The sequence below is a fragment of the Emiliania huxleyi genome (genome assembly GCF_000372725.1).
Source record: "Emiliania huxleyi CCMP1516 unplaced genomic scaffold EMIHUscaffold_105, whole genome shotgun sequence".
Taxonomy (NCBI): Eukaryota; Haptophyta; order Isochrysidales; family Noelaerhabdaceae; genus Emiliania; species Emiliania huxleyi.
The window spans coordinates 153,461-166,430 of NW_005202113.1; the positions used below are offsets into that span (position 1 = coordinate 153,461).

The 12,970-nt window shown below is 66.6% G+C and overlaps 1 protein-coding gene across 1 annotated transcript; it reads left to right on the forward strand.

Annotated features, from left to right (window-relative positions):
* Positions 1-664: 664 nt before the first annotated feature.
* Positions 665-2,293, forward strand: EMIHUDRAFT_454258 (hypothetical protein; the record flags this gene model as incomplete). Its single annotated transcript, XM_005792723.1, has 3 exons — positions 665-1,188; positions 1,333-1,704; positions 1,804-2,293. Coding segments are annotated over 3 exons (1,386 nt in total), but the record flags the coding sequence as incomplete, so codon positions are not given.
* Between the last annotated feature and the right edge of the window lie 10,677 nt (positions 2,294-12,970).

Genomic DNA, 12,970 nt, shown 5'->3' on the forward strand with positions numbered 1-12,970 from the left:
TTCGTTTTCCCCCCGCGTTTTTTCTTCTTTGTAATGGGTTACGGGTTCGAACGGTGGTGTGAGCACGGGGTGTGGTGACACTCGAGCGAGGCGAGTTCATTCACAGCGCGTAGGTGGCAGGGTTCTTATTTTGTGTGTTTGGGCCAGTGTGGCAGTGCGCCTCTAGCTAGTTAGCTGCTAGGTAGATGGGTAGGGCTCGACGAGCACAACTCACTCCCTGGTGTCGCCACGCGGTCACCCTACTGCACGCGTCGCCCGCGGCTCGGGGACACACGAATGTACATGTTCATGTATTCTGGCGGCGGCGGCATCTCGCACCTGACGGTTGAGACTTGAGAGAGAGAGAGAGATACCCTCCCATTTTCTCACACCTCACGGAACGCATCTCCATCGCTTCGGTGAAGGGTGTGAACCGCGCCATCCTCGATCGCCGTGCAAAGCTTGCTTCCAAGCTCTCACGCCGCGCGTAGGGCCCTTAGGGGCCTAGAGCCCCTCTCCCCTTTTCTCCCAGTAAGCTAAAAGACTACACTACACCTGACGGTTGAGGGAGGGGGCGTTGCGTTTGGGGGGTTGTGTCAGACTACGCGCCCATGATGAAAGGATCCTTTTGGATTCCATGGCCCTGTGAGCGGGCCTCTTGCTCTTCTCTCTCGTCGCGGTCTCGATGTCCAAAACACACCGCGGCAGTGGGGTGCTCGGGCTGCGCAAAACCATCTCGCGCTCGCCCTCCGAGTCCAGCGAGTACGCGGACACCCACCCGCGCCTGCGGCACAAGCCGTGCCTCGCGTCGAGCAGGGAGACGCTCGCGGACGGCACTGCACTGCCGCGCGGGCTCGTCTCGCGGCTGTCGATGCTCGAGCTCTCACGGCTGACCGCACCCACGGGCCCGCAGTTCGGCCCGACCGCGAGCAGTCTCCACTGCGGTGCCCTCTCTGATTCGAAGCTCCGCCGCAGCCGCTCGGCGACTTCTCTCGGCTCGGTAGGGTCGGTGCCGACGACGGAGCAGGCAATGATCGACGGCTCGGGCTCGCGGCTGGCGGTGCTCGCCGATCGGCCCGGCGGCTCGCGGAATCCGTCCCCGGCGCCGGGCAAAGCGCCCACGACGGGCTGCGACAAGAGCCGGCGAGCCTGCTTGCGAAGAGGCACGCTCAGCGCGAGCACGAGCGCGAGCACGGACTGCGGACGCACGTCGGATGGAGGCGATGCGGGGCAGACGAGCTCTCTCTTTGAGACAGGCGGCGGGACGGGCGGCGGGCCCCCCGCCGCCGGCGAGGCGGCGCTCGAGGGGAGCGCTGATGGCGCGGCGGGCCCGAGTGGCTCTGTGGGCGGGAGGCCGCTGGATGCGTTGCTGCAGCCGCTGCTGCAGCCTCTCGTCGAGCGTGTCGTCCCCGAGGCCTGGCGCGGCACGGTGGAGGGGGTGAGCGCCTCCGCGTGGGCCGCCGCCTCGCAGCCTCTCTCGACGGGCGCCGGCGTCTCGGCGTGGGCCGCCGCGCGCGCCTACGGTCTCGCTCCCGTTGGGTGGCGGGCGTGGCCGGCGGGCTCGACGGCGCGCGAGGTGGTCGGGTGGCTGCAGGAGCGGCCGGGTCCGCTCGCGGGGCTCGGAAGCGCGCTCGGCGAGTGGCAGGCACTCGTGGAGGAGCAGATAGCGCAGCAGCAGGAGGAGCTCGACGAGCAGAGACGGGCCGCAGTCGCTCTTCGGGAGGGGTGAGCTGCTTCAGTGGCCCCCTCGCGTCCTCGCCCTCCCCTGGCCCCCCCCCCCGCCCTCCCCGCCCCACCACCCTTCCCCCCCGCCCTCGTCCGCAGGTGCTCCATCGCACCGCCCGCCGAGCCAACCACGAGGATCGGCAGCGAGGAGATGCAGCTGCAGAGTGGAGACATGCTCGGGGAGGTGCACGTGCATGCCGCCGACCACCACGCTCTGCACGCAACCGAGCTGCAGCCGCCGCAGCCGCCGCAGCCGCCGCAGCCGCCGCAGCCGCCGCAGCCGCCGCAGCCGCCGCAGCCGCCGCTTTTCCAGCTGCCAGGCCCGATGCGGCCGCCGTGCAGCGAGGCGGCGAGGCGGGTCGAGGCGGGTGGTCGGGCGGAGGCTCGAGCGGCGCCGCACCGCGCTCCTGCCGCGCCGCGGCGGCCGCGGCTGGTCCCGACGGCCTTCTCGTGGCCGGGGGAGTGCCACGCCGCGTTCCTCTCGGGCTCCTTCAACAACTGGAGCGAGCGCATCCCGCTCGAGAGGCGGTGCGACTCGCCCGGCCGCGCCGAGCCCTGCTCCGACTGGTCTCTCGTCCTCCCCCTCCCGCCGGGCGAGTACGCGTACAAGTTCATCATCGAGGCGCCCGCCGGCTGCTTGCGCTGGGACACCTCTGGCGCCTGAGCACGGCTTGTGCAGACACTGCCCCGCCACTCGTGTCCGTCACACGTCCTTGGACGCGCGTCTCGCAGGCGCCGAGCAAACCGTCGCCGACGAGGGCGGGGTGCTGCACAACTGGCTGGTGGTGGTGCCGCAGGACGAGGACGGCGAGCCGGCCGCTCACACCGGTACGCGCGCGTCGCTCACGGCGGCGGCCCTCTCGATCGTCGACGCGCGCGGGCCGGACGAGGAGGAGGAGAGCTACTCGCAGGAGGTGCCCGCCGAGGTGGTGGAGCTCTTCTTCGCGACAGAGCCGCCCCCCCTCCCGCCCCACCTCGCCGAGCACGCCGCCGCGCTCGCCGAGCCGTCCCGCCGCCCTCCGCCGCGCCGGCCGCCGCCGCCGCCGCGACCGCCGCCGCCGTCGCTCATCCAGTCGCCGCTGCTGCTCCCCACCGCGCCCATCCCGCCCTCGCTCCTCGCCGCGCTCCCCGAGCTGCGCCAGAGCCACGCCGCCGCCGCCGCCGCGGCGGCGGCGAAAGGGGAAGTGGCTGCGGCGCCGTTGCTGCTCGCCTCCGGCTGTGCTGCTCGCTCCGGGTCCGCAGTGGCGCGGGAGGCGGCGTCGCGGCGCGACGATCCTGTCCCTCATCACGCGATCGGCCCTCCGCCTCCTCACCCCTCCCGGCCTCTCGACGGTAGGCTCACTGCGCCGGGGCGGGGTTCGGCAGCGGAATGCGCCGTCGCTTACGGAGGCCCTCACTGCCACGCGACACTGAACCATTGCGCTTGGAGTGTCGACCCTTCCGCCGGCAACGGCGAGGCCCGGGTCGCTCGCCTCCAGGTCAAGCGGCGATGCCGGCACAAGTTCGTGACCAACGAGCTGGTCCGGTTCGTTAACTGAGGCAGCTCGCAGGTGGGCGGAGTCGTGTCGTGACGCTCCGGCGCGTTGGCTGCGTCGGTTGCGCGTTGCGCAAATCCATACACATGGCACCAGCCGTGGCCTGTGGGGGGTGGCGAGTCGAGAGGGGGGAAACGTTGTGTGTTTCATGGACCTCGCCCACACACAGCGGGCACAGACCAGACGTCACCAGCGCGCGTTGCGCAGCACTTGGAGGAGCGTAGCTCGGCTACTTGATCTGCTCTGTGCACACCGGTCGAGTCATTTCAGCTTTGAGTGTTACTGTTAGAGTTGTCATTCTCATATTAGATTTTAGACATTCTGACTCGGAACCAAAGGATGTTACAGGTCCGCTGCGAAGGGTTAATAAAAACAACTCTCTCTCACAGCAGAAAAAACGGACATCCCTTAGGGCCGCTGATAAATAAATAAATAAATACAACGGACATCCCAAGCTAGGGCTGGGTCGAGGACAGACACGTCCCCACCTTTGCAGGATTTTGCAAAAGCGAGGGGGGAGGGCGCATCGCCGCGCGGAGAGGGCTGGGCACAGGGCACAGGGGATCTCTCTCGCATAGGATATGCACTCGGCGGCACGAGGGCAAGGCTGGGCGTCCTATGTTTGTGCTCCCCCCCGGACCCCTCGCTCTCGGGCACTAACCATCTGACCACTCATCGACGGGGCTTGGCGAGCGGCCGCGCTGCGGGGCAGGGCTGGTGAGAATGGGCTCTGGCCACTCGCCCGTGCGGTTGTAACCCCGCATCTGTCGGACAGAGGCCTCGACCGCCCCTCGCGGCAAGCTCTTGAGCATCTCGAGCAGCTCGCCCGCCGCCATCGCCGCCTCAAACTGCTCCCTCATGCCGAGCGCGCCGCATACCCTGCGGACCGCCTCCTGCTGCACCTCGTCCGGCGTATCGGTTTCATAGCCGGACGAGTCAGCGGAGGCGGCCCGCTTGGCGGGCGGAGAGTCGGGCGACGGCGAGCGCGACTGGCGCGAGGGCCCGCTGCCGCGCGCGGACAGCGCGTTCTTGTCAACGAGACGGGGTCCAGCATCGGCACGGCCCCTGGCACCGCGGCCCTTGCCGCGCTGCTGCTGCCCACGCTTCCTGCCCGGGTTAGGGACAGTGAAGGAGCAGCCGCGCACTCCGCCGCCGCTGGGCGGCGGCGGCACGCGCGCGGCGGCGGCCGGGCCCGCAGGCGCGGCGGGCTGGCCACCCGCGGTGGCACCCTGCGGCTGCGATGCGGCTGCGGCGGCGTACGTCTTGGGCGCCGGCTCCGCGGCTGGCGGCGCGGCGGCAGGGGCGGGCGGCGCCGCAGGGCTCGCGCTCGCAGGCGGCTCCGTGGCCTGCGCCTGCCGCTCCTGGCGCACAGCGCGCTCGAGCTGCGAGTGCGGGTGCAGCTGTACGATGACGTCGCCGCTCTGCGTCGCGGTGAAGGAGACCGAGTACGGCGCTTCGCCGTCGTTCTTCTTCTCCGCGTAGACGAGCGCGTAGTCGCACACCTGTCGTTGGTGGTCAGTGAAGATGGTCTCTGTGCAGCGCTCGGCGGAGCCGACGCGAGAGAAGTGCCGCCTGAACGCCATGCGTCAGGCGCTGTTTTTTAGGGCCGCTGGACAGGCAGACACAGGCTAAAAAAGAATTCTTCCGCCTCGGCCGCGGCGGCGGCGTTCTCGGTAGGAGGGCGGTCACCGCTCCATCGAGCGACTCGCACCGGTCTGCCACCGCTGTCCTTGATGGAGGAGCCGTCGCGCGACGCGGTTCTCGTGCTATCGAAGCTGGTGCGGCAGATTGAGGAGGGGCGCGAGCTGCTGCTCCGATCGGCCGGCGACAACGCATTTGGCTACACGGCAGATGCGGCTGCGCAGGTCTCGAGCTCAATCGAGACGACGCTCGCGCTCTGCCGTCGCGCCGAGAACGTGCTTCAAATGTGGACCACTCTCTCGGCGGCCACCACGACGGCGGCGGACGATCGGGCGGTGACGCCGGCCGCTATCGAGCCGCTCGCGGAGGAGGTGCGTAGGGCGGTGCGCGAGTTTGAGATCGTGGCCGAGGCGGCGCGCTCGCAGATGGCGCAGGCCGGCTCGCATCACTCGCAGCTGCGGCAGGCGGCGGGCGAATCCCTCTTTGGCGACGCGCTCGACATCTTTGCCAGTCGTTCGCAGGTGTGTACTAGAGCAGCGCCAGCAGAACGAAGCTCTCCTCTCTCACACACAAGCAGACGCCGGGTGCCACACGGGCACCGGCCGTCACAGTAGCACGGCCGCCTCAGCGCCCCTTGCGAGGGCGAGGCATTGCAGCGAGGCACTACAGCGAGGCACTGCAGCACTCGTGCACACTCTGCCGGCGCCTTGCCACACAAGCTGGTCGGCGGCCGCAGGTGAACCGGACCTGGGACGCGCTCCTCTCGATGGAGCCGTCCTCGCGGCCGCGGGAGTCGGCCTCGCCCGCGCCCTTCGCGCGCCCCGCCCGCGGTGCCGCCCTCGGAGGAGCGCCCTCGACGCCGCCCTCGCGCCGCTTTGGCGGCGGCGCCGCGACGCCCTCCGCAGCGCTCGACATTTGGGAGAGCCGGATGCACGACTCGGGCGCCGCAGCCCCCCCCCCGCCCCCCTCACACACCACACGCGCCTTGGCGCCGGCCCGCCCCGCCCGCCGCCCCACCCCCGCCCGCCGCCCGCCCTCACCCCGTCGGCCTCCCCTCGCCGCGCCGCTCTGCAGGCTCGCGCACCGCGCTCTACGGCTCGCCGCCGCTCGAGGCCTCGCACGACGACGCCTTCCTCCTCGCGGCGCGTGCGCGCGAGCTCTCCATCCGGGCGGTCGGCGACGACGAGGTGTCTGTGCGGGCAGAGAGCTCTGACGGCGGCGCGTCGACGACGCTGGCCGAGGTGCGGCAGCAGATCGACGCGCTCCGCGCGCTCACGCCGCAGCTTGAGGAGCTCGTCGTCGCCTCGGTGTGGAGCTTCGGCGCTGCGGAGGCGGCGCGGCTGAGCGGCCTCGAAGAGCAGGCGCGAGGGCTCGCGAGGCAGGCGCGGACCCTGCTCAGCAGCACTTCGATGACGGAGGCGGCCACCGAGGCGCGCGCGGCGCTCGAGGCGGAGGTCAGCCGGTTCGGAGAGATCGCCGCCCTCGCGCGCTCCGCGATGGAGCAGATGCAGCCCGCCGGCGCGCCGTCGGCCGCCCCTGCGACGCCCGGCGCCACGCTCCACGCCGCCGCCTCCCCGCCGCCGGAGCCGAGCCTGCACACGCCCGCCGCCAGCCGGGGCGGCGCCGGCCGAGGCGGCGCCTCGAGCCGGCCGAGGAGCGCCGCCCCGCCGGGAGAGCGGCTCACCCTCGCGAGTCACACCCCTGAGCTCCGGCGCACCGCTGACGCGTGTAGGACCGAGCCGGGCACGTCGACCCCCGCCTCGGCCGGGTGGGAGTCGCTGCGGGCGAGGGTGGGGGGCGCCGTCGACCACGGCCTGGCCGGCGTGCTGCAGTCGGCGGGTGGCCTCGGGGGCGCGGGCGGCGGCGCGGGCGGCGGCGCGGGCGGCGGCGCGGGCGGCAGCGCAGAGCCAGAGCACGTCGCGGAGAGGGTCACGTGGAGCGAGGCAGCGGCGCCGGTGGCTAAGGATGGCGGCGCCGCCTCGAGGAGAGAGGGGGCGAGGAGAGAGGGGGCGGCTCCGCGGCCGGGGCCGACGTCGCAGCTTCCGTACGACGAGGCGACGCCGCCGCCGCCGCAGGAGCCGCCGCCGCAGCAGCAGCAGATGCAGGTGCTGCAGCAGCAGCCGCCGCAGCAGAATCAGCAGGCGCTGCAGGAGTCGGTGGCGCTGAACAACACCCTCATCGAGGAGCGGGGGGCGGCCATCCAGGCGCTCTCTCTGGCGAGGAGAGGAGCTCTCAGCACTGTCTCGGCTCGACCCGGCCTCCCTCTCCGCTAGGCCATATCCGGCGAGGTCGAGGCGCTCGGGGAGCTCTTCGTCGAGGTGCGCCTCACGCCGCCGCTGGGAGGGGAGGAGCGGGCAGTGGGCCTCCTCTCAACGAGCGACTTCGCCATAGGTCGCCCACCTGGTCGACGCGCAGTCAGCACCTCTCGACCAGTTTGGCGACGACGTCGCAAAAGCGCACGCGGCGACCGTCGCCGCCAACCGCGAGCTCGAGAGGGCGGCGAACCAGAAGGGTTGTGCGATTGCGTAGCCGGAAGCGACAGACTGGGGGCGCGGCCGTGCGCATTTTGACAGTAATTCAGGGGTGGAGCCGCCGCCAGTCCTCTTCCTAGGCTGTAGTCTCTGTGAGATGACTTTGTGAGATGTGTGTGTGTGTGTGTGTGTGTGTGTGTGTGTGTGTGTGTGTGTGTGTGTGTGTGTGTGTGTGTGTGTGTGTGTGTGTGTGTGACCGTGCTATGTGTCCTCTAGTGTCGCTCTCTCTCGTGAGACTGCTGACTCGTCTAGCGAGCGCCGTCTCACCCAGGCCCAGCGTCGTCTCTTCTCCTCCTGTTGTCTCTCTCCCCACGACTCTCTGTGAACTTGTTGTGCTCCGCGCTGTCGTTGTGCTCGATTCATTGTGCGCGCCACTCACTCGAGCGCCATTCGTGCACAAAGCAGATACCAGACGTCGGTTTCCCATCGGGTTTCTGCTGCGGTTTCCCATGGCGGTTTCCCATAGCCGAAAACCCAGGGGTCGGTCGGTTTCTGCGGCGCTCTCTGGTTTTTCTGGGATCTGTTTTATGGGACACCCGCCTCGATTTCCCGTGGGATCTGCCTGTGGGTCTGGTTTCTGCGGTGTGAATACATCTCCCGCTTCGTCCTAATGAGCTCATTCCGGCCAATGAACAGGTGTCCCCCATCCGATTTTTTTCAAGTGGGAACAGCAAAAAAGCGGCATGCATTCTGCGTTCTGGTTTCTGGTTTCTGCTCCGATTGGTCGCGACTGGTGATGAGTGTTAAGCTGAGGTTGTCAACGCCGGGTGCGGGTAAATCTCGGCACGGATCGGCACGTGTGGTAGCGTGCGATGAGGCCTTGCCAGCTCCTGGTGGTGCCCTCAAGATCGCCGCGCGCATTGGCCGCTCCGCCGACGTTGTGATAGAGCTTCTTTCTGTCTCCAACAGAGTAGATCCAAACACTCTATTGATAGGTGATAGGTACTCAAAACACTCGCACAACGCCTGCTTTCACAGCTCAGCCTTTCAGGGCTTGGGCATGACAAGCAACGGCCCCGCCGGTCGGCGTCCAATGCACGAGGCAGCCATGTTGGCTGCCACGGCGTTTCCGCTCGGGATCGCGGCAGCCTGGCGGACTCGACCGCATCGCAGGCCTCCCTCCCGTGAGCCACAAAAGTGCGTGGCAGCGCGGCGCGCCGCCAACCTCGCTTTCGGAGCAGAAACCAGAAACCAGAAACCATAATGCCTGGAGCGATAAAACGGTTCCCCCCAAGGGTTCCTCCCACCCAGAACATGCTGCTGTCTTAGTACTCCCGTTCGACCCATTCGGAATCCGATTAGTTAATGAGGGGTCATTCCGCCGGAATGACCCCTCCACGGGGAGATCGTTCACACCTCGAAAAACCAGAACCCAGAGTGTCTGGACCGATATTCCCATGGCCCGGATGTTTTCTGTGGGATGTGTCGAAAAAGCAGAATACAGAGCTCCTCCTCCTATAAGGCAGACGGTTTCTTGATAGCTGATATGCCAGGGAAGAGCCTGGTATCTCAGTATGTTATTTCCTATGATATAACATAGTGGGATCTGGTTTATGCACACCTCTCGAGCGCGAGACAGATTTTTCTCTCTTCACACTTGTTCATTATCTGTGCGCTTGTACCACACTTTTCAAAGGCATCCCACGCTTTCCGAACGAAACCGATCTGTCGCGGACAGCCCCGCGCACCGAACACGAAAAGCCCACCGCCGAGATAGGGCAAGTAGTATTTGAAACACGTTGTGAGACCTGCGTTGGTTCTGCGCGAGGGCACTCTGGGATGCAAGCACGGTGTGATCTCGTCTTGACGACTCGTCAACGTCATCTGATCTATATTGCGTGAGCGAGAGCCCGCGCGGCGAGCGAGCCCGCTGCCGCTCTTCACCCGCTGACGCTTGCGCTTGGCACTTCCTCGCCTTCTGGATCGTCGTACGAGTATGTCATGTCGCCATCCTGGTCGGTGAAGCGACCGATCGCCTTGCAGATGGCGTACGCGCTCTTGCCAGGCTGCTCACAAAAGGCAAGCCGCGCCGCAGTGAACTCGGACTCGGAGCCTCTGCCCGCCTTTTTAGACACGGTTTCGATTCGACTCAGCTCCTGCCCAATCTTCACCCGCTTGTCCCTAGCCGTCGAGGGCGTTGCTCTCAGAGCGCCCTCAAGCTCTTTCCGCTTGCACCACGTCTTCTCCTTGTCAAATGCGATAGTCAGGCTGCCATCGCAGTAGGCTTGGCGCAGCTCGTCCTGCTCGCGGTCTCGCCGGGTCATCGCGCAGGTGGGCGTCTCCATGTTGTGACCGAGCGAGCAGTACTCGGCGTAGGCGGCCTGGTGCACCGCGATGCTGAACGGGATGAGGCGTATCTGCCTGCGAGAGACGGGCTACGCAGGGGTGAGAGAGGGTCAGGGTCGCGTCACTGTCCAGGGCCGGTGCCGGCCACTTGAGCAGTTCCTTGCGCGCGGTGGTGTTTGTGAGGCCACGGAGCTTCCTCGCCACGTCCTGCCGCTCGCACATCCGGCGCTGATCGGTGGACAGGTCGGGCTTGACGCAAAGCCATTCGAAGACGGCGTCGTCGACCCACATGCCGCCGTGATCCGTGCAAATTGGGAGCGCCTTGGCGTCTGCGGTGGAGCAGAACTGCTTCTTCATCGCGGTGTAGGTCTTGGACGCCTCGGACTTCGAGATGGCGTGCAGGGAGACGAGGATAGGCTTCCTCTCCTTTGCCGACGTGGCCGCATTGTACTGATCGATCAGGGCGCGGCGGCGGCAGACGGCCTGCGCCTGGTGGCTCTCGGTGCACCAAAAGGAGTACATCCGGGCGACCGCGTCCTCCGCCGACGCGGCGCGGGTCGCCGAGAGCGCACGCGGAACGCACGCGAGCAGCAGGCAAAGCGCACGCCGAGTCATCTTTGTCGACACGTCGGATAAGTAACCGTCGATGCTGTGGTGGCGGTGTGTTTTAGGTATGGTGTGTAGTCCTCCCAACCTCGAATGCTTTCTTTCTTTCTTTTTCTGCGCGCGCGGTGTTTAGTTTCAATTCGCTTCGGAGACAAAACAAAAAAGAAACTCGAAAACTTGATAAGTCTTTTCTCCCCCCAGCTGAGGGGGTGGTTGCGGAGTTGCACCGTCCGTTTCGCAAGCGGCTAGCGATTATTTCAACACGAAACACCGCCGTCTGTGTGGCGCGAGTGGAGTGTGGCGCGAGTGGCGCTGCGGCGCGGACATCGCGTGGACCGTGGTGTAACTCTTGATCATATCCTCATGCGGCGCCTCGATGACGTCGGTCGCCCCGAGCCGGAACCAGTCCCACACCCGCACGCGCAGCACGACCCTCTTGAAGCGGCCGCGCTCGCGCTCAAGGTGTAGATACAGGTATCCTTTCAGACGCACCATGCCGTTCCCGCGCCCGTGCTTTTTCTTTGAGCTAAGCCTTCGAGAGAGAGAGATTTTAGGAAACCAACAAGAAATCACGACTCTCACAGTGATTTGGGCTCGACAGCTTGTTACCATCGATGTTATGAAACAACAAACGCAAGGCGGGCACACGCACATCGCTCTCGGGCCCACAGACATCCCGCACACCCGCCGCCCCCGCGCGCGCCCCACCCCGGCCGGGAGAGAGGGGAGTGACAGTTTGGGACGGCGACAGACGAGATACCTCGCACTCCATGTGCGAGAACGCAGAGAGAAAATGAAAGCCGTCCGGCCCCCAAGTCCGGCTCACGCGCCCCGAGCTGACCATCTACCGCACTGGACACTTCCGCCCCCTCGCTCCCAACCCATCCGCCTCGCCGACCGCAGAACCGCGCGATCTCGGGCGATCTCGGGCCGCGCCGCGCGATCTCGGGCGATCTCGCGCTATCTCGGGCGATCTCGGGGCCGCGCCGCGCTATCTCGGGCGATCTCGGAGCGTCGCTCGCGCGGCGGCACAACCTGCACAAAAAAGGAAGGGCCCGGTTGGAGCCACGGGGCTCACGTGCTCGCTCGGTGCGCCGCCTCACTCTGCGCCATTTTTGAGGCGTTGGCGAGGGCCGGTGAGGCGGCGCCCCGCGCGGCGCGTTCATCGCCCTCCACGCCGACCCCTGCGCGCACCGCTCATCTTGGCCCTCCTGGGGTTACTCTCGCGCTCGCGCAGGACCCGGGGGACTCCCTTCCCCCCACCTCCGACGGGTTAGGTCGGTTCTGCGCCCCTTGGCGCCTGTGCATGTCCCGCGTGCCCGCCCGCCAAGGCTGGTGCCAAGGCCAATTCAACTGCCAAGGCTGGTGCCAGGGCCAACTCAACTGCCTGGCTGGTGCCAAGGCTCAAAGGCTCTCCTCTCTCTCTCTCCTCCCTCTCCACTCTCTCAACTTTCTCCCTCTCTCTCCCCTGAGACTCTCTCTGCTCGCTCCGCCCTCTCTCTCCCTCCCTCCCTCCCTCCCTCTCGCCCCCCCCCCCCCCTCTCTTCTCTCCTCTCCCCCCCCTCCTATCTCCTCTCTCCTCCTCTCTCCTCTCCTCTCCTCTCCTCTTCTCATCTCCTCCCCTCTCCTCCTCTCCTCTCTCCCCCCCTCTCTCCCTCAGCAGCTCCCTTTTTCTTTTGACGGGGAGATCGCGCTGTTGCATCTTTCAAACAACTTTGGCTCAGGGACGATATCGTCCGTCCCTGAGGCGACTCTACTTTGTTCAGAGTTTCACGGAGGGGCGAGCTCGTAGGCGTATAGAGATGCAAAGGTGTTGGCGCACCTGCGCGGGGGGGCGTGGCGACGAGACGCGCGACAGGAGCTGATAATAACGGCCGCCTCGTCGTCGAGCTCGGCGGAGACGATGGTCGCCTTGCGTTTGAACCCCTCGATTGGCGTCGCACTCGTCGAGCGTAACCAGTCCGCCCTCGGATGACAAACAAAAGTATTGCTAAAAATCTCTCTCTCGGATGACTTGTTGAGCGCACGGGGAGCGCGCGATCTCAGGTCAGCTCGGGGCGCGAGAGGCCTCCAAATGTAAAATCTTTTGCAATGCAGGCGGATCATCTCCTCCTTTGCAACGCATATGGCGCCGCGGACCGGTCCGTACCGGACCCGCCCCTGATCGTGTTCTCTTCTTCGACCTGAGCCAAGTCCAGGATGCTCAAGAGCCCCCACCCGCCCACCCACCCCCTCCCCCCCCGTGTCGATGTACGATGGTCGTGCGTGGCATGACCACCAGAAAAATAAAGTTAATCTGGGACGAGCTGCGCCACCCCTCGTGGCAACTCTTGACACGTCCGCCACCGGCGCCGCCCGTGGAGAGTGGCGGAGCAGCGCGGGTGGAGGCAAGGGCGGTGGCGGTGAGGGTGGCGGCGGCGTGGGTGGTGGTGGCGTGGGTGGTGGTGGCGGAGGAGCGCTAGTGGCGAGGGCGGAGGAGAGGCTCTGGGGGGAGGCGAGGGCCCTAGGGGGTACCCATGCGGGGGGGAGATGGGGTCCCATGGCCCGCCGCAGGCGCCGATTTTTTTGAGATTTTTTTCTTTTTTTGTGCGATTTTTCACTTGTTTTTTTCAGGGAATTCGGCGTACTTGCGGCCATGCTATCACGCCTTGCGACATCCTTTCGGCG